This window comes from Mus pahari, chromosome 15 (genome assembly GCF_900095145.1).
Source record: "Mus pahari chromosome 15, PAHARI_EIJ_v1.1, whole genome shotgun sequence".
Taxonomy (NCBI): Eukaryota; Metazoa; Chordata; class Mammalia; order Rodentia; family Muridae; genus Mus; species Mus pahari.
In genome coordinates, this window is record NC_034604.1 from 29,733,775 (window position 1) to 29,752,267 (window position 18,493).

At 41.7% G+C, this 18,493-nt stretch overlaps 1 protein-coding gene across 2 annotated transcripts in view; it reads right to left on the reverse strand.

Moving 5' to 3' along the window:
• Brd8 (bromodomain containing 8) overlaps positions 1 to 18,493 on the reverse strand; it is a 26,913-nt gene that overhangs the window by 2,925 nt on the left and 5,495 nt on the right. The window contains exons 3-21 of one of the 2 annotated variants that reach the window (XM_021214732.2): positions 14,184 to 14,253; positions 12,318 to 12,367; positions 12,018 to 12,140; positions 11,219 to 11,299; positions 11,042 to 11,106; positions 9,081 to 9,217; positions 8,363 to 8,581; positions 7,736 to 7,880; positions 6,359 to 6,568; positions 5,720 to 6,000; positions 4,978 to 5,433; positions 4,618 to 4,711; positions 4,347 to 4,393; positions 3,399 to 3,613; positions 2,902 to 2,994; positions 2,671 to 2,739; positions 2,009 to 2,186; positions 975 to 1,079; positions 521 to 565 (exon numbers count right to left, since the gene is read on the reverse strand). In XM_021214732.2, coding sequence (XP_021070391.1) covers positions 521 to 565; positions 975 to 1,079; positions 2,009 to 2,186; positions 2,671 to 2,739; positions 2,902 to 2,994; positions 3,399 to 3,613; positions 4,347 to 4,393; positions 4,618 to 4,711; positions 4,978 to 5,433; positions 5,720 to 6,000; positions 6,359 to 6,568; positions 7,736 to 7,880; positions 8,363 to 8,581; positions 9,081 to 9,217; positions 11,042 to 11,106; positions 11,219 to 11,299; positions 12,018 to 12,140; positions 12,318 to 12,367; positions 14,184 to 14,253 — 2,683 coding nt within the window. The remainder of the gene's footprint in view (positions 1 to 520; positions 566 to 974; positions 1,080 to 2,008; positions 2,187 to 2,670; positions 2,740 to 2,901; positions 2,995 to 3,398; positions 3,614 to 4,346; positions 4,394 to 4,617; positions 4,712 to 4,977; positions 5,434 to 5,719; positions 6,001 to 6,358; positions 6,569 to 7,735; positions 7,881 to 8,362; positions 8,582 to 9,080; positions 9,218 to 11,041; positions 11,107 to 11,218; positions 11,300 to 12,017; positions 12,141 to 12,317; positions 12,368 to 14,183; positions 14,254 to 18,493) is intronic. The other variant, XM_021214734.2, reaches the window with a different exon arrangement.

An 18,493-nucleotide genomic window follows, 5' to 3' on the forward strand; every position in this document is an offset into this window, starting at 1 on the left:
AAGTGCCTGTATCCACTGCATCTACCATGGCAAGTGCCTGTATCCACTGCATCTACCATGGCAAGTGCCTGTATCCACTGCATCTACCATGGCAAATGCCTGTATCCACTGCATCTACCATGGCAAGTGCCTATATCCACTGCATCTACCATGGCAAGTGCCTGTATCCACTGCATCATTTCACCTGCCCTTGTTGCTCTGAGCTGTCTTCCATTGTAAGTTAAGAATTGGTAAAAGGTGGAAGCAAGAAATGAGGAGCAGATGCATCCTAGGTCTTTACCCCAAGAATATTTCATATTTCAATACAGTGATCTTAAAATTTGCCCCCCCCCCACTCTTCCACACTCACACAAGCAAAGAGACCAGAATGCAGAAGACTAAGAGTTTCCTATTCAATGGATAAAAAGAATTTCAAGACAATGCCACAGTCTACATGTTGGATTTCCCTCTGCCACCCAGGCCCAGCAGGAGCTGAGAATCTTTCTGGCAACATCACCACTTGCAGCCATTCAATACTTACAAAGAGAGAGAGAAGGAAGGCAGGAGAGCCCATGGGGACACTGTCCTGTTAGAGGACAAACAAATACTGATCAGGTTCCACAGAAACTCTCAGCCACAAGCACCCCAAACCTCAGGACAGAGACAAAAGCACCATACACACAAAACAAAGACAAAAATTTAAAACTCAAGAACAAGAGGAAAGAGACCCCACAGCCATCTAGCCATATCTAGCAGCCAACTGCTGTGAACTAATCTATCCCCGACCCTGACAGCACTCTTCCAGAGGATTAATAATTCACTCACTCAGCTCAAACTAACTCCCATGTAACTGGTACTCTCAGTCATAGCAGCTTTCTTCAACAGACAGAAGCAAGCCATCACCATTCTAACATCTATGCACTTACAGAAGGTTAGCAGTATTAGAGTAACTTAAGGTTCTCTGGATGTTTTGAACTTTATTTTGGTCTGCTCACCTTCTCTGAAGCATCTTGTTTTCGGGTAGAGTCTCTCCCCCGGAGACTTTTAGCACTGATTCCAGACTCAGATGTTTGCATAATCAACTGTGTGGCCAAGAATTGCTGTAGGAAGAAGAAAAATGGGAGGCCATAAAGATCCAATCCAGTAGGAAAGAACTAACATACTTCATATTTTGTGAACAGAACTTATACAGTACTTTTCTATTCAGTTCTTTTTGGCTTACTAAAAGGCTAAATTCTAGCTATTCCTAAAGAATTTAGAAGTGAAAAGAAGCTTTAAAATAAGCCAAAGAGCCTTCCGAAATTAAAGTCCCGTGGCAAACTTAACAAAGATACACTATTGCTTCCAGATCAACATCACAAAGGGTGTGTAGTGTTACAACTGTAAGACTGAAGTAGACAACTTGTTATAACTAGGGGTTATAAACTCTTGGTTGAATACATGTGCCACACTATTTTATGTAACGAATAACACTTGCCCTGTATACACTGATCTGAAAACTTCCAAGGCGCTAGGGATATAGTTTAGATGGGCAGTGCTGGTCGAGCAGACATGAAGCCCTGGGCTTGACTCCTAATGTAGTCAGCTGGGTGTGTGGAAGGTGTGATGTAGCTCACAGGTACCCAGTGAAGCACTGGTTTATTACATCCTTACCAATGAACAATGGCAACAGCAAAAACCTTCAAAAACTGAATTCATTTGCCCAAGAAAAATACAATTTTTAAAAAGACATTTATTTTATGTATATCTTCAGACACACCATAGGGGGGCATCAGATCTCATTACAGATAGTTGTGAGTCAGTCACCATGTGGTTGCTGGGAATTGAACTCAGGACATGTGGAAGAGCAGTCAATGCTCTTAACCACTGAGCCATCTCTCCAGCCCAAAAAGATAGAATCTGTATCATAATTCTTCCATCAAACCAATCAAATCTATTCAACTTCAGTAAGAAGTAAAAATATTTACCAATGAACTCAATTCTTCCCTGCACTTCATCCCTACTAAAATAAAAATGAGCATCAATGTACCTGGATCTGTTCCAAGACATCTCTCTGCATCTCTACTGCCATGTGATAGACATCATGGTCTGAGCTATTGTACATAACAGCATTCTGAAACATCAGCATGATGTCACGCTGAAACTCAGCTGTGCTGCGGATCAATCCATTTTCAATGTTTTTCTTTATAGTTGACAAATCCATAGGCCTAAATAAATAAATAAAAAGGGTAAATGGCCATGGATTCGTTGGATTTCCAAGTATAGTATTACTATACAGTCCTGTTCATATATATCTCCAGTATCAGCTACCAAGATTTAAAAACTAACCCATTATACCAAAGCTTGTACTGAACTCCTCAAAAAGTCAATCTGCATAATAGGCATCAAGAAAAACGATAGGTGCTCATTCTTTACACTATTAATGATAATACACTCACTGCGATGTAAGCCTTTAACAATCTCAGCACTTGGGAGGCAGAAGCAGAAATTACTCACTTTCTGTGAGTTTGAGGCTAGCTTGGTCTATAGAGAGTTCCAGGTCAACCAGGGCTATATATAGTGAAACCCTGTCTCAAAACAAACCACCCCCCCCCCACCAACAACAACCCCACCCTTGCTTTAAATAAGACAACAATTCACTTAAATCAACACAAATTTTGAGTCAGGTGTGATAGTTGGACGATGGCTTACCTCTGTACAATGCTATGGTAGCCAGGAGCTATATCATCTGTAACAGGTTGCAGGAACACATTGGCATACCTGTCCAAAAAGAATAGGTTTATTATTTATTCTCCAGAAGCAAAAGGAGAGAATTTTCTTCACGTAGTAGAAGGTACTAAGAATCAACACTAACATACGCTGTCTCACAGCTTATGAATAATTTCCTAAGCCTACAGTGAGAAGCTGGTAATATCTGCTCACCTATGATTTGCTGCAGCCCTCCATACAAGCATGATGGCTTTCTTCCATATTTTCTGAGCCTGAATTGCTTCTTGATCTTCACTGCACACAGAACTGAAATAGATACAAGAGTGCTACTAAGCATAAGGAAAACAAACAAAAAAAAGTCCTGTTTCTCTTAAACTATTTGTTTCAAGCCAAGAAAGGGAAGGTAAATACAATTAAGGCTACAAATATGGTTCTATAGCAGAATGCTAGCCTAACACTCAAAAAGTCCCGGGTTCAGTGCATTTGTACACACACACACACACACACACACACACACACACACACACACACACACACACGGTGGGATGTAGGAGTATGTCTGTAATCCCAGCACTCAGAGGATCTGTAATTCAAGATCACCCTCAATTACATTGTCTGAGTTGACCATCAGACTGGAGTACATGAGCCCACCTAAAAATGAGAAGGAAAAAAAAAAAAAAAGAGGAGGAGGAGGAATCACAGATACTCACAACTGCGAGGAGGCAGGGCTGCTTGGGATGGAGTCTGCCAGAGTGTGTGACTGCAGTGTGGCGTTATGTATACTAAAGCCATCATCACTTTCACTCACAGGAGGCTCATTATCCATCTCAGACAAATAGCCTTCTCCTTGATCCTCTTCCTTCGGCTCCTCTAGGCTAGCTGCTTCACTGACTCCATCTTCCTCCTCCTCATCACCTGGGGCATCCTTAGATATAGTGTGCATCAGTCAGCAAATGCAAGCAAAACTACCTCGTAAGGCATTACTAAATGACCTCTGTTTGGGGTTAGATCAGCCCTAGAAACCCCCTCACACTGATTTTTGGTTGAGCCCTCTTTATCACTTATACTACCCTCTACTTAACTGACTAAGTAAGACATAATTTAGAACCTGGACAAAGAATAAAGCCCAGGATCTCTTTGAAAGGAAGGGGAAAAAAAAAAAAAAAAAAGCTACTTACTTAAGACTAAGCTAAGAGGCCTTCCTTCTTTCCCCTTGCTCTTGAAAGGAACTCTGACCCTGGATACAAAGTTACCAAAAATAGTTTTATTTCATGTCTTCACTGATGGAGCAAACTCACCTCACATTATTTTAAATCTCTGTTACTACTACTTTAGTAATTCTAAATAACACCAGATAATTCTCTTTTGATAGTCTAAACTGTGACCTGACTCCTGTGATCTTCCTGGCACCTCTAGTCAACTCCAAGTTACTCTGGATGGATGAAAGCAACTTTGTACATTACAAACAGAAAGGACTAGGTGATCTTTACACTCCCATTAGGTTGCAATGTCCACTACAGCTTTTCCTCACCTAACTCCTTACCAGCTTGACAAGACAAAGATATGAATTTATGAATTTACTAAAATTCATTTTAAAAGGTAGCACTGTGGGAAAATCTGATCACATGGCAAGAAGAATAAAGAAAAGTCTGAAATACCTTTATCTGGCTTCCAAAAATAGTCCCTGATTCTTCTTTCAATGAGTCTGCAGAGGAGAGAGAGACTACCTGAAGATTGTGCACCTCAGCCTCCCCTTCCTACGGAGCACGACTCTTCCCTGCAGCTAGTTCTCCTTTCTTTTCAGGCTGTCCTGTCCTACCTCCTCTACTTGCCCACAACCCACAATCCCTGAGAAGTCAGTCAAGAATTCAAATTAGTCAGAAAAGAATTCAAATTAGATACAGTTCAAACATCCTGTCCTTTATTTACCTGACATTTCAAACTTGTGTTGAGTCTCTGCCTCTAAAGGATCTTCAATAGGATTTGAGCCACGTGATGGAGACAACATGCTCTCAGGGGGTGCCTGAAGACCAAAAGAGAAGCAGTGCCCTAGTTACTGACAAACTGTTATAGCTCCCACAGTTCTATTCTCCGGTGTCCATGAGACCATACAAGAAATCCGAATGCCTACTCGTCTCATATTTTAAGGCTCACTGCAGAAGGATAGCACTAATTACAGCCTGTGGCTTTGGATATGTGCAACAAGTCAGAACTCAGGAATTCACGTGCCTGATCTCTTCTCGCCTAAGTCCCAGCCCTCCTCCTTCCCAGCCCAACTGTGTTCAATACCTCTGTCTTCACAGCTGAAAGTGGCCTCTCATCATCGCCTTTCCCACTGGAACCATCTGCCTCACCAATCTCTCCAGCTGCAGAACTTCTAGGTTCTTCATCGGAGTCTTGACTCCTGAGTTCTGGTGGCTCCATACTTGGGACTGGACCAACTCCAGCTACTATCTCAGCCCCAGTCATGCCTGGCTCTGGCTCTGTTGGTTCCACCTTAATCTCAACACCCGAATCCCTGATGTCTACCAGTTCATGGAGCCCTTTGTTTTCTGATTCCTCGAAGTCTAGTCTCTCTTGTTTGACTGTCATCTCTGGGGCTGGCAGAGGTACTGGCTTGTCCCGCTCCTGCTGGATAGGGTGCTCCCAAGGGCCAGGCAGGGACTGAGGATCATCATTCTCTTCACAGAATGATAATGCTGCTTCTACAGCCGCCACATCCAGAACTTCAGGGTGATCATCCACCTGTCCCACAATATACAAACTGTTGAGAACACAGGAAAAGCCCAGGTCCCTCAGTTTAATAGGACAGAGTTAGAAGCTGAATCTATAGCTGCGCTCTATTACCATTTAGTGGAAACAACAAGTGCAGACACTTGTGCTATGCAGACAAGAGAAATGGAAAGGAAGATTAGTATATCAGAGTACAAAGATGAAAAAGGGCAAAAGTAGAATTAAATAATTCTAAGTCAGAGACAGGAAGAAGAGTGCAGTACCCAGGAGACTTTTTAGGATTTTGCCACACAGTTACCTTGTCCTCAATGATTGCAATGATGTCTCCAACTGTTTCAAAGTCCAACTCTTCACCTGTGTAAGACACAGCAATATCCATCTTCTCCGCTAGATCTAAGTCTTCCTTCCCATCTATGCTTGGAGCCTTTGATCCCCCAGGAGCCTCTGCTACCCCTGAGCGGAAACACTCTTCTTTGATGGAATTAATGATCATGGAGATTTCATTGCTATCCATGGAAACAGTCACAGTATGTGGATCCCCCACAGCTTCCAGGGGTACACAGGGCTCAGGCTGGCTCACTAATGAACAAAAAGAAAAAGCAAGTCAGAAGCTTATCCAGTATTAAGTGTCTACCCTGAGATCACACCAGAACTGCAGACACTTAAGGTCAAAAACTTATTTCTGACCATGTTTTCTTCTCCCTCATTTTATTTACAAAGTAAAGTGAGAATACAGTCTCATGCCTGATTATGTTATTGCACTTAACTTGCCCCACCCAACTCACAAACACACACCCACTTCCAACTTGTAGGCCTAAGGATAAAGATGGTCCAAGTCTATGGAGAACAGAAGTATCTAGGTGGGAGGTCATGGTCTTGGCCACCTTTCTCTACGGTTTGATCCTGTGGCTGCTCAGGGCGTGGGTCAGGGACGCACCTGGAGCTACACTTTCAGAAGTGGAGACAGCCGGAGCAGAGGATGGTGCTGGCAGCGCAGGCATCATGACAATGGTAGCCTGGGACACAGACTCTACAGGGGGTGGCACAAGCTTAACTGGAGGCTCACTGGCAACAGTAGTGAAGGAAGGAAGAGGAGTGGTGAACTGTGTGGGACCAGCTTCTAAAAGCCGGGAAAGAGTGGGAGCACCTGACAAAGAAGTACACAAAATGAGGGAAGACAGCACATGAACAAGAAGCAACAGCCACTCTAGGACTTAGTATTTTATAGTTTCAAAGAACAAAAGTAAATTCTGTGTGGAATAAGCTATCACTACACCCCCCCTTTCTTTAACCTCACCTAAGATCTTCCAGATAGGAACAACCTAAGTACCAGATTATACACTGTATTTATTAAAACTGGGTGATCATTTTCTCTGAAGAAAAATAAGCAGTCATTGACAATAAAAACGACTGGTATAACAGTCAAGAAGCTAAGGAAGGAGCAGAGTTCAATGGCTGCAGAGCAAAATCATGGGCAGCTCCAGGTCCACATCAAGACCCTGTCCCAAAAACCAAAACCAAAACCCAAACCAACCAACCAACCAAAACAAAACAAAACAAAAAACAAAAAAGAAGAAGAAAAAGGGAGGAAAAAACCCCTTCTACTTCTGAGATTCAGCACACTTATACCACCCAAATTCAAAATATTAATCAAATACCGATCTCTAATATTTATATGGTATTACTATTTTTGCTTCACATTTTGTTATTTGATTTTTAACACATCCCTGTGAAGTATATATGCCACCATGAATAAAAAAAGCAAACTAAGGCTCAGTAGTTAAGATGCCTCTCTCTCCAAGGTAACAAAACCAATCAATGTTGTAGATCTGAGGCTCAAACTAAGTTTTGGGTTCTAAATCTCACTCTTACTCACCAGGGTCTCTAGCGTTTTCCATAAATCTGCAAGCACTAATATATTGCAAACATTAATAAAATAGAAAACAGTCTTAACAGTTACCTATCCAAAGTCACAAGATCAAATAGTATGCAAGACATGAGATTCAAGCCCAAATTTCAGTTCTAAGTTTCTTTTTCTATTTCCTAATCTCATGGATCTCGGGCATCTTTTCACATTTTACAAGACAGAGAAATACCATCACTACTAACTTTACTGTTTCTTTGATCATTATTTATACTGTGGTAAATTAGAGCTCTCAATATTTTATATATGCAATGGATCAATAATCTCAAACACTACATTGTTTAACAGAAAATTATCTCCAAAGCAAAGTCTAAAAACTGTAATTGGGCCTTAAATACAAGATGACTATATTCTTTTTAATAAACATGAAAAGGACGAACAGCAACTTACCTGAGGCAGCTGGGGAGGCCGCCACAGCACTGGTTGTTGGCTGTATCTCCCCACCATGTATCATGGGAAGAACCCCGCCCACCTCCAGGAGAACCCCTGTGCTGTTCAGATGGCCAGAGGGCACAGGCATCTCACTCTCATTTACCTACCAGGGAAGCACAGAGGTGAAGGCTATTCTCAAGCTCCTTAACTACCACTTCCCCCCAAAACAAAACCACACTCCAGTAGTTAACGAAACTTCTTGAAACTAAAACCTAGTATCCACAAAAAATAATTCAAGATAGAAGGGAAATTCTAAACTACAATGTTCAGAACTTAAGTGTCAAGAGTTCTCTAGGGAAAGAAAACCACAATAACTATCATTCAGATACCTTAGGATCCAAGAGTCAACATAATGCATTGTTTGTTTGTTTTTTAAGTTAACCTTTAACTAGGACATTTTTTTCCCTGTTTTTTTTTTTTTCTTCTTTTTTTCCTTCCTTCCTTTCTTTTCTTTTTCTTTCTTTCTTTTTTTTTTTTTTTTGGGTTGCTGGCTTTTTTTCCCCCAAGTCTTATTTTAGGGCCCAGGCATTCCCTTCCAAGTACTAAATCACCACAGCTCTCAAACACCCACAGAAGTCTCCATACCAGTCTGGGGCTAGTAGGCAGGAGGCTGCCCTTCTTCAAGAGCTCTGACAGCAGAGGGGAGGGGGGTGGAGTTGCTTTCTGTCCAAGCATCTTTTTCTGGGGTGAATCATCTGTTATTGGGGTCATGGGGGCTTCTAAGGGTGCAGAGCCTGGAGGAAGGGTGTCAGGAATCCCAGGAAACGAGGTGACTGGGGTACTCGGCAAAGTCCCAGGGGTTACCTAAGAGACAACAGAGAACCTTTATCTGACTTTTCAAACTATGGAAGGTTCCCTACTAATCTGGATGGGTTAGTGTGTCTATTATTTTATTAGTTCTGAATGGAAATAACCAGACACCATCTACACTTCCTTCCCATAGTATTTTCTCTTCCACTCACTCTAACCCACAACCCAATCATTCTGTCCAAGCTGCTATTTTCAAACTTCTTAAACAGTATTACTATTATATTTATAAAGAAATGATCTCTTCAGCAGTAATTTTACAAGACTAAATACACTGACAAATAATTCTCATAGTCTTTTACCTATCCCTCAACAAGTCAGAATCCTCAACACTTTTCGGTCCATCCTTACATTAGAAGAGTGTGTAAGAAACTAAGTCTTCAGTGCTTATACCAAGAGCTGCTTCTAGGCAAAAAGTGTGGTTTCCTATTATTCAGCTCTCTGCCGGCTTATTGTCCCTTTGCAAATCAATTTCAATAAATACAAATACACTTACCCCAGAGGTAGCCTCTTCCATAGTGGTTTGAGTCAAGTCTCCAAGTGGGTAATCGCCTCCCGGGGAGGCAGAATCTATAGGAGACCGGACCATCACAGTTGGTAACCTTCGAGGAGGTGTTTTTACTGCTTGTCGAGCTACAACATAAGCAATAGATGAAATCTTCAGGATTGAATAAGTGAAACCAGCCACTGTTAGACCCCGAAGCAGGGATTAGAAATTTTATTATTATTTTTTTAGTTTAGCTTTTCAAACTCAGGGCAATTCTCACACTAAACAAATTAACTACTTAAATATTTCAAAGGTCCTTGCTGTAGTACATGGTTTACATCTCAACATCTTCTGCAGCAACTTAAGAATCTGCTTTTAGAAAGAGGAAGGGGCCTCACTGGTTCTCCCCATGTAGTCTGTCTTACAGTTGCTAACACTTATGTTTCTCTCCTACCTCACACCCAAGGAAGGCTGTCTGACATGAACTCTTGATCCCACCTCCTTTCTGGATTAGAATTCCAAATTCTGGGATTATAGGCAGGGGTGGTGGTGGGGGTGTCTCTCACAATGTAGTCCTAGCTGGCCTGAAACCCACTGTGTAAACTGCACTGGCTCACAGAGATCCTCCTGCCTCAGCCTTCCGAATGCTAGGAATAACCACATACACCACCACACTTGGCTCACTCCATGGCGGACCTTTTTTATTGGCCTCTGAGCTCTAGAACCTTAAGTAAGGATAATATGATGGTTCCGTGGCAAAGGTTCTTGCTGTGATGATCTAAGGTCAATCTCTGGGACCAATCTGGTGGGAGGAGAGAATGGACTTTCACAACTTGTTCTCTGGTCTATACATACCCACCATATGACACTTATCTGTGCCTCCACTTCCAAACAAACAAATGTATAAAAAAAAAAAAAAAAAAGAAAGAAAGAAAGCTGGGTGGTGGGGCACGCCTTTAATCCCAGCACTCGAGAGGCAGAGGCCTTTTTGAGTTGGAGGCCAGCCTGGTCTACAAAGTGACTGCCAGGGCTACACAGAGAAACCCTATCTTGGGGGTGGGGGTGGGGGGGGGGGGGGGGGTGGGGGAAGGACTCAAAAAATGAATATATGAAGAGAATAAAAATAAATAAATAAAACCTTAAATTATGTTCAGTCTGCCATTATCAAGCTTGTGAGTCCTACAAGTAAACTGGAGACCTAGGGAGTACGAGAGACCTCATTTTTCCAAGTATTTCTTCTTGCACATAAAGGATGGTTCATTCTGGTAGAAAAGAGATAACAGTAATGATTCTTTTCTCTGTAGTTGTTTGTTATGCTAGAGACTAAGTCTCATGAATGCTAGGCAAGGGTTTACTACTGGGCTCCATCCTTTACCCAAACACCTTACTTTATGAGACTTCTGTGCACGTGCACACAATAAATTTGTACATTCTTCCTGTTCACTGCCAGTTTGCTCCAGATTCAAAATCACTCAAAATTTTATAGAGAAGAGGAAAAGTTTTAACTGTTACAGTTTAGCAGATCAGTCAGGAGCCTAAGACACTGGGACTGATCCATGGTCTACGACTGGGAAATTATGGGACATGACAAAAATTAGTGAATGGAAAATACAAAAGACAAAAGAACTCTGATAGGTGTAGGTTCTGATCCTCGTGAAAGCCTTCCAGTACAGTGGAATGCCTTCTAATAAAAGCCTGTTTATTTATTGCTACCTGGAGGTCTAATTTTAGCAGGCATGTACAAGGCCCTCAGCTCAATCATTAGCAGAAAAACAAAAATAATGTTTTGCGGAAAAAAAGAAGAAGAGGAAGGGGAGGGACATTATAAGTGTTGCAAGTCAACACAAACCAGTGGACCACACATTAGAAAGCAACCGACAGCTAACTCTCCGCAGTGCAGTGGTCATCACACCCCTCTAACTGCACAGTCCACATGGTCAGTGCTAAAGGAAGCACTAAATTCAGCTTACCCTGGTACGCAGCATCTGTGGCCTTCCTCTTCACCTCAGCCTCTTCCTCTTCCAATTTCTTTTTCCTAAAAAAGGAAAAGAATTGAGCTATGTCAGCCAGCTCGAGCTCTTCTCCATTCACAACACATTTATGAAAAAAGTGTTCTGACACACTGTCAGAGCACAGATGGAACCTACATTGCAATGTCATTGCAGAGCTCATCCAGTCTGCTGTCCATGTGCCCGGCTTGGATTAGTTCTGCATCTCTTTTCAGACGCCTATAGAAACAAAGGCAGACAGCAGTTCTCGTCACAATTTCTTAGTTTGTAAGTTTCTGGGTTGTTGAGACAGGGTCTTCCTCAATAGCTCAAACTAAAAGAAAATTTCCTGTTTTGGTCTCCCAAATGTTGGGATTACAGGCATGAGCTAACATACTTTTTTATTACTTTATTTGTGTGTGTGTGTTGTGTGTGTGTACATACAAGTACAGGTGGACACATTTCACAGCACATGAGGTCACAGGCCGTCTCCTTCCACCTGGATTTAAGCAGGGTCCCTTCCATCTCTGCCACTGAGTTATCTAATCGCACTTACTATAAACCACATTCAGAGCTTTTTACTTGGGGTCTCAAGTTACTATTCCTCCCTCCTTCCCTCCCTCCCTCCCTCCTTCTTCTTCTCCCCTCCCTCCATCCCCCCCGCCCTCTAAAGACAGAGTTTCTCTGTGTAGCCCTGTCTGTCCTAGAACTAACTCTGAGAATCAGGCTGGTTTTGAACTTAAGAGATCTGCCTGCCTCTGCCTCCGAAGTCCTAGGATTAAAAGTGTCTGCCACCACAGAGGATGATGGACTCTAGCTTAGTCTACAGACAGAGTTCAGGCCAGCCAGAACTCTACAGTAAGACCCTGTCACTCATAAACACCAACTTAATCTTGTATGTACCACAAGTCAGCTCTCTCTGTTTTCCGATGTCGCTCCCAAGTCACCTGATAACTACCTGTATCTCTCCTGTGTCTCCTTTATGACTTTCTTCAGTTCTTCAACTCTCTCAGCAGTCAGTTTGCGAACAATCACATCTTCAACAGTTTCTACCACTTCTCCTTTTTCACCCCGTTTCCGTCTGTGGAAAATCAAACAATAAATCCAAACTTAAGAGGACATTTGTTCCCACTTGTATTCTTTAAGCCTTTTCTACCATTTAATCATAACATCTGCTATACTTTTCTCACCCAATAAGATATATTCCCACAGTAAACACTTCCTGACCAGACAGGTGTGTACCTGGGTTTATACTCACTTTGGAGTCTCAGTAGTCTCTAAGAGCTCAGAATACTGAGAAGCACAATGCTATAAAAGAAAGAAAGAAAAAGGTGACAAGCAAGCTCGGAAACAAGCTTTCCAAGTTTCAACCAGAGTAGTAAGACTCAGTGAGGAGACCCATCCACGACTGTGTCGTTAGCTGGCCCTGGTGGGAAGCAGAGGCAAAGGGGCTCTGAGTTTAAGGTTGGCCTGGTCTACTTAGTGAGGTCTATGACCACCAGGGATACACAGTGAAACCCTTCCTCTAAAGAGAGACTCACTGTGTGTCTGGGGCTGGGAAGGTGGCTCAGTGGGTAAACAACCTGAACTCAATCCCTAGAAGCCAGGATGAAACTGATTCCTGAGCGTTAGCCTCTGCCTTTCACACATGAACACACAGAACTACTACTAAATTTTTTTTTAAATGGTGCCAGGCAGTGGTGGCGCACGCCTTTAATCCCAGCACTTGGGAGGCAGAGGCAGGTAGATTTCTGAGTTCGAGGCCAGCCTGGTCTACAGAGTGAGTTCCAGGACAGCCAGGGCTACACAGAGAAACCCTGTCTTGAAAAACCNAAAAAAAAAAAAAAAAAAAACCCAAACCCAAAACAAACAAACAAGGCATTTTCTTTTGTTTCTAATTTGGAGAAATTTTAAAATATTTTTACTTAAAATTTTATTTTTAATTTATGTCTGTGTATGTATGCCTGCATGAATTTATGTGTGCTATCTGCCTTCAGGTGCCCTCAGAGACCAGAGATGGTACTGGATTCCCAGAAACCAGAGTTATTTATAAGCCACCAGATGCAGGTGCTAGGAACCAAACCCGAGTCCTTTGCAAGAGTATTAACCACTAAACCTTCTTTCCAGTCCTTTTTTACTTTTAAAAAATTAATTAAAATGTTAAAAAAAAAATTTATGTACATTCATATTTTACCTGCATGTGTAAGTGTGGCAGATTCCCTAGAACTGGAGGTGCAGACACTTGTGAACTGCTATGTGGGTACTGAGATTTGAAACTGGGTCCTCTGAAAGGTAGTCAGTGCTCTTAACTGCTGAGCCATCTTCCTAGCCCCTATTGTGTTCACATGTTCACACACATGCATTAGTGCGGTACTTGTGTGTGCACATGCATGTGGACACCCAAGATGAAATTTGGGAGTCTTCCTCAATCAGTCTTTACCTTATTCTTTGAAGTAGGGTCCTATAAAGAAACTGGAGCTTATTGTTTCAACTAGTCTAGAAAGCCAGCTTGCTCCAAGGATTACTGACTGCCTCTCTTCCAGTTAGTGTAAGAACTGGTGGGCTGCCATGGCTTCTTGGTATGTTAAGTGGGTTTAAGGATCCAAACTCCAGTCTCTGTGCTTGTACAACCAGAACTTTACCCACTGAGCTACGCTCCCATAGCCATGGTTTCCTTTGGTTTTCTTTCTTTTTAAAGGTTTATTATTTTTATGTTTATTATATATACATAACATTGTAGCTGTCTTCAGACACACTAGAACACAGGGCAACAGATCCCATTACAGATGGTTGTGAGCCACCCTCTGGTTGCTGAAACTGAACTCAAGACCTCTGGCAGAGTAGTCAGTGCTCTTAACCACTGAGCCATCCAGGCTTTGTTAAGTAGCCCTGGTTGGCTTGCAACTCTGCATGTAAACCAGGCTGGTCTCGCACATGATATCATGTTCCTACTCATCTCCCAACTGCTGGAATTACAGGCATGTACCAGCACACCCAGCCTATAGCATTGTAAGTTATTTTCCCCTTCATGATACAGAAAACCTTGTAGGCAACAAGACAAACCCGATAAAGAATCAATTTCATATTCCAATGGGCATAAAAGAAAATCTGATTGGTAACTTACTTTTTGAGAGAACCAGTCTGGAGGCCGGCCAGGTTCTGCAAAGGGCTTGATTGCTCTGCTAACTGATACCCTACAAAAATGAGAAAAGCCTTGAGGTACACTGAGCTCAAAGTTTAGCGATCACATAGAACAAAGAATTGCAACTGAAGTATTAGAATGCCTTTCCTTTATTATTAGCTCTATCTACCTACTTTTCAGTGCTGAGAATAAAAACTTGAGGTTCACAAACAAGTTAGGTAAGTGCTTCCCCACAGCCACACCTCTAGTTCTGGAATACCTGATGATGGAAAATGACGCAACAATTTACAAAGCAACTCGGGCTGGTTATATGGCCCAGTGGGTAAAGGAAAGGCACTTGCTGCCAAGCTTGATCCTGACTCCCCCCAGAACTTACAATCTACTTTATCTACAGAGTAGAAGGATCAACTCTTACTAATTGTTCTCCAACTTCCACACCACCACAGTGGTTTGCATATACCTATATACACGCACATGCACAATAAATAAAAATGCAATGTTAAAATCTTTAAATGAATCCAGGGCCTCACATAGGTAGGCAAATACTATATGACAAAATTATATCCACAGCCTGGATTAATTTTTAAAATTAGCTCTATGGCCATTTCCCTTGAAGAAACCAGCTCCTATATTTAATATAGTTTTCTTTTAGGACTGGTTTTTGAGAAGCCTACACCCTGCTCTCATTTTCCTTCTGAGTAGTCCCTTTCTCTCTTAACCATCATTATGAAACTGTATTCAAATAACTTTATTAACACCTTTTCTTTTCTTTTTTTTTTTTTTTAAGATTTATTTATTTATTATATGTAAGTACACTGTAGCTGTCTTCAGACACTCCAGAAGAGGGCGTCAGATCTTGTTACGGATGGTTATGAGTCACCATGTGGTTGCTGGGATTTGAACTCTGTACCTTTGGAAGAGCAGTCGGGTGCTCTTACCCACTGAGCCATCTCACCAGCCCACCTTTTCTTTTTTAAGAGACAGAGTTTTTAATGTGAAACTGTCCTGGAACTCCTTTTGTAGAGCAGGCTGGCCTTCAACTCACAAAGATCCAGTTGCCTCAGAATCCTGAGGGCAAGGATTAAAAGCATGCACCAGCATGCTCAACTGTTTAGATTTTATTAAGTGTGTGTGTGTATGTATATATATATATATATATATATATATATATATTTACTGTGTACAATATGTGCTTATAGTTCTAACAAACAGGAGAGTGAGATAAGAGAACTATCAGAAGTTTGAGGTTATCCTGAGCCTCATGAGTATCAGACCAATCAGAAATAAATAACAAGACCCCGTCGTCATCACCACCACCACCACCCCTACTCCGCAACCATGGCCCAAAAAAATCAGCTGGGTTGTGGTCTACATGGCCAGCCAGGCAGTCAGGGCAACAAAGTAAAACCCCATGTCAAAAATAACCCAACAAACCAATCCCCCAAGAGCGTTTTCATTAACTAGGTTCTTTAAACACTAGACTGTATCTGTAATCAAAGTAACGACATGACCAACCAAAGAGCATGTGCAGTCTTCACGCAAGTCCCCCAACAAACGGAGTGAGGGCTTACCCTGCTTGTGAATCCTGCCACCCCTCCCAACTGGGCTGTCTTGTCTGACCTCAGTGGGAGAGGATGGGCCTAGTCCTGTAGTGACTTGAGGTGCAGGTTCCCTAGAAAGGACCTCCCCCTTCTCAGAGGTGAAAGGGAGGATGGGATGGGGAGAGGGTTCATGTGGAGAGGGCCGGGAAGAGGTGTGAGGGGCTACAACTGGGATAGCAAGTGAATACATACATTAATGGGGAAAAGTAACAACATGAACAAAGACAAGGTCACAGCCACTGAATTAGAAGACAAGAGTCAATCTTTGTACAACTTTCTGTAATTAAATATTATCTGCCTGTGTTAGTGCATACAAATAATCCCAACAATCATAAGACAGATAAAATCTTGAGGTCAAGATCCCATGAGTTGGAGCTACATAGAGATTTGGAGGCTAGTAACAAAAAACCAACCTTAATAACAAACATTTCAGGGAGACATATATTGCTTCAAGTAAAGAACTCAAGTTTTTTCCCAAATTTTATCACCGAAATATGTCATACTGTTAAATATTACAGAACAATAAACTACTACAGTGATGCCTTCTTTTTGAATTGTTAAGTATCAACTATATTTGGGAGAGAGAAAAAGAAAAGAACAAAAACTACTCCAGATTTGATTGTTTTGAAAAATGTAACAGCTGGCCAGGTATGAAGATGTACTCCTGTAACCCCAGTACTCTGGATGCAGACATAGGAAGATTACTCAAGGCCAGTCTGGTTTACAAGGCCAGTTCTAGGTCAGTCAGAGTAATAGAGACCCAGTCTCAAAACACCTATACATATAATGACAAACGTTGCAGAAAAATTTTTAACTGGTGCTGAAATTTTATAAGCCCATCTCAACAGTTAAAATTTATGGGTTTAGTTGTGTTTGGTCAGAGTCTCAAGTATCAGGTCAAGCCCTGACCTAAGGATGATCCAGAACTTCTGACCCCTGCTTCAATGTCCTCCTAGATTCCAGAAACACATGTTGACATCCAGTTTAGTTTATCCAGAGGCCTGACAATGTTAGGTACTCTACTCATCTCTGGCCGATGGCTTACTTTTTTGGTTTTGTTTTCTTTTTAAAAGAAACGTCTTATGTAGTTCATGCTAGACTAGATTTCCTGATCCTCTTATTTCCCCCTTCCAGAAGGGAAAGATTTTCCTTTATATTTGAGCTGGGTATGGTAGGAAGATCAAATTTAAGGCTATCCTTGACTCACAAGTACTGGTTCCACAATGAGGAACCACTAAGATTTCTGAGCCAGGCTGGGCCAATAGTGAGTTCAAGTCAAACTAGACCACATATGCAGACCCTGTCTTTAAAACAAACAAACAAACAAACAAACTAACTAACTAACTAACTAACAACCCATGAAAATCTGTCTCAGAAAGAAACTATTTGATTATAAGGCTTAAGAAAACTGAAAGGTAGGCTGGTTGTGGTGGTACATACCTATAATCCTAGCAACTTGAGAAGCTGAGGCAGGACAACATTCTATGTGATTATGGTCCTGCTTTTAAAATAAATAATTCCAGGTAGAGTAGTGGATGCCTGTAATTCTAGCCTTTGGGAAGTAGTCAAGGTCAACTACACGGTAAATTCCAGCCAGGACTTTAGAGTCAGATAGTCTTAACAAAAATGGCTGGGCTGGTGAGATGGCTCAGCAGGTAAGAGCACCCGACTGCTCTTCCGAAGGTCCTGAGTTCAAATCCCAGCAACCACATGGTGGCTCACAACCACCCGTAACGAGATCTGGCGCCCTCTTCTGGAGTGTCTGAAGACAGCTACAGTGTACTTACATATAATAAATAAATAAACCTTTAAAAAAAAAAGAACAAAAATGACAAAAATGGCTTAGAGCGATCACTCAGTGATCAAGACAATGCAATGCTGTTGCAGAGGACCTGAATTCAGTTCTCAGTACCCACACAGGTGGTATGCCGCTTCTAACTCCAGTCCCATAGGGATCCAATGCTTCTGACCTCCAAAAGCACCTGCATTTACACACACACACACACACACACACACCACATTTAAAAAAATAAGAATGCTCTTGCCCAGGGCTATGCAGAGAAACCCTGTCTTGAAAAACAAAACAAAAACAAAAAACAAAACAAAAGCTCTTGCAAAAAAAAAAAAAAAAAAAACAGGGCTAGCAAAATCAGGTGAAGTTGCTTGCTCAGGAACCTAAGGAAAAAATTAACTTCACAAAGATGTCCTCTGACCTCCATACCCAAAACCGTATGTTTAAAAAAAAAGTACAGGCTGGAGAGATGCTCAGTGGTTAAGAGCACTGACTGCTCTTCCAGAGATCCTGAGTTCAGAGATCCTGAGTTCAATCTCCAGCAACACAACCATCTGTAATGAGATCAGATGCCCTCTTTTGGTGTGTCTGAAGACAGCTACAGTGTACTCATATACATGAAATAAATAATTCTCTTAAAAAACAACAACAAAACAACAGTACAGGGCTGAAGAGTTGGTTCTGTGGTTGAGAGAACTTGTTGCTTTTGCAGATAACCCAGGTTTAATTTCCAGCACTCCTGGTGACTCGCAACTACTTAGCCAGTCTCTGAGGATCCGATGACTTGCTCTCCAAAGGAACCAGAAAAGCACATGGTGTATGTATGTGTGTGTGTGTATATATATATATATATATATATATATATATATATATATATATGCAGGCAAAACACTGATACA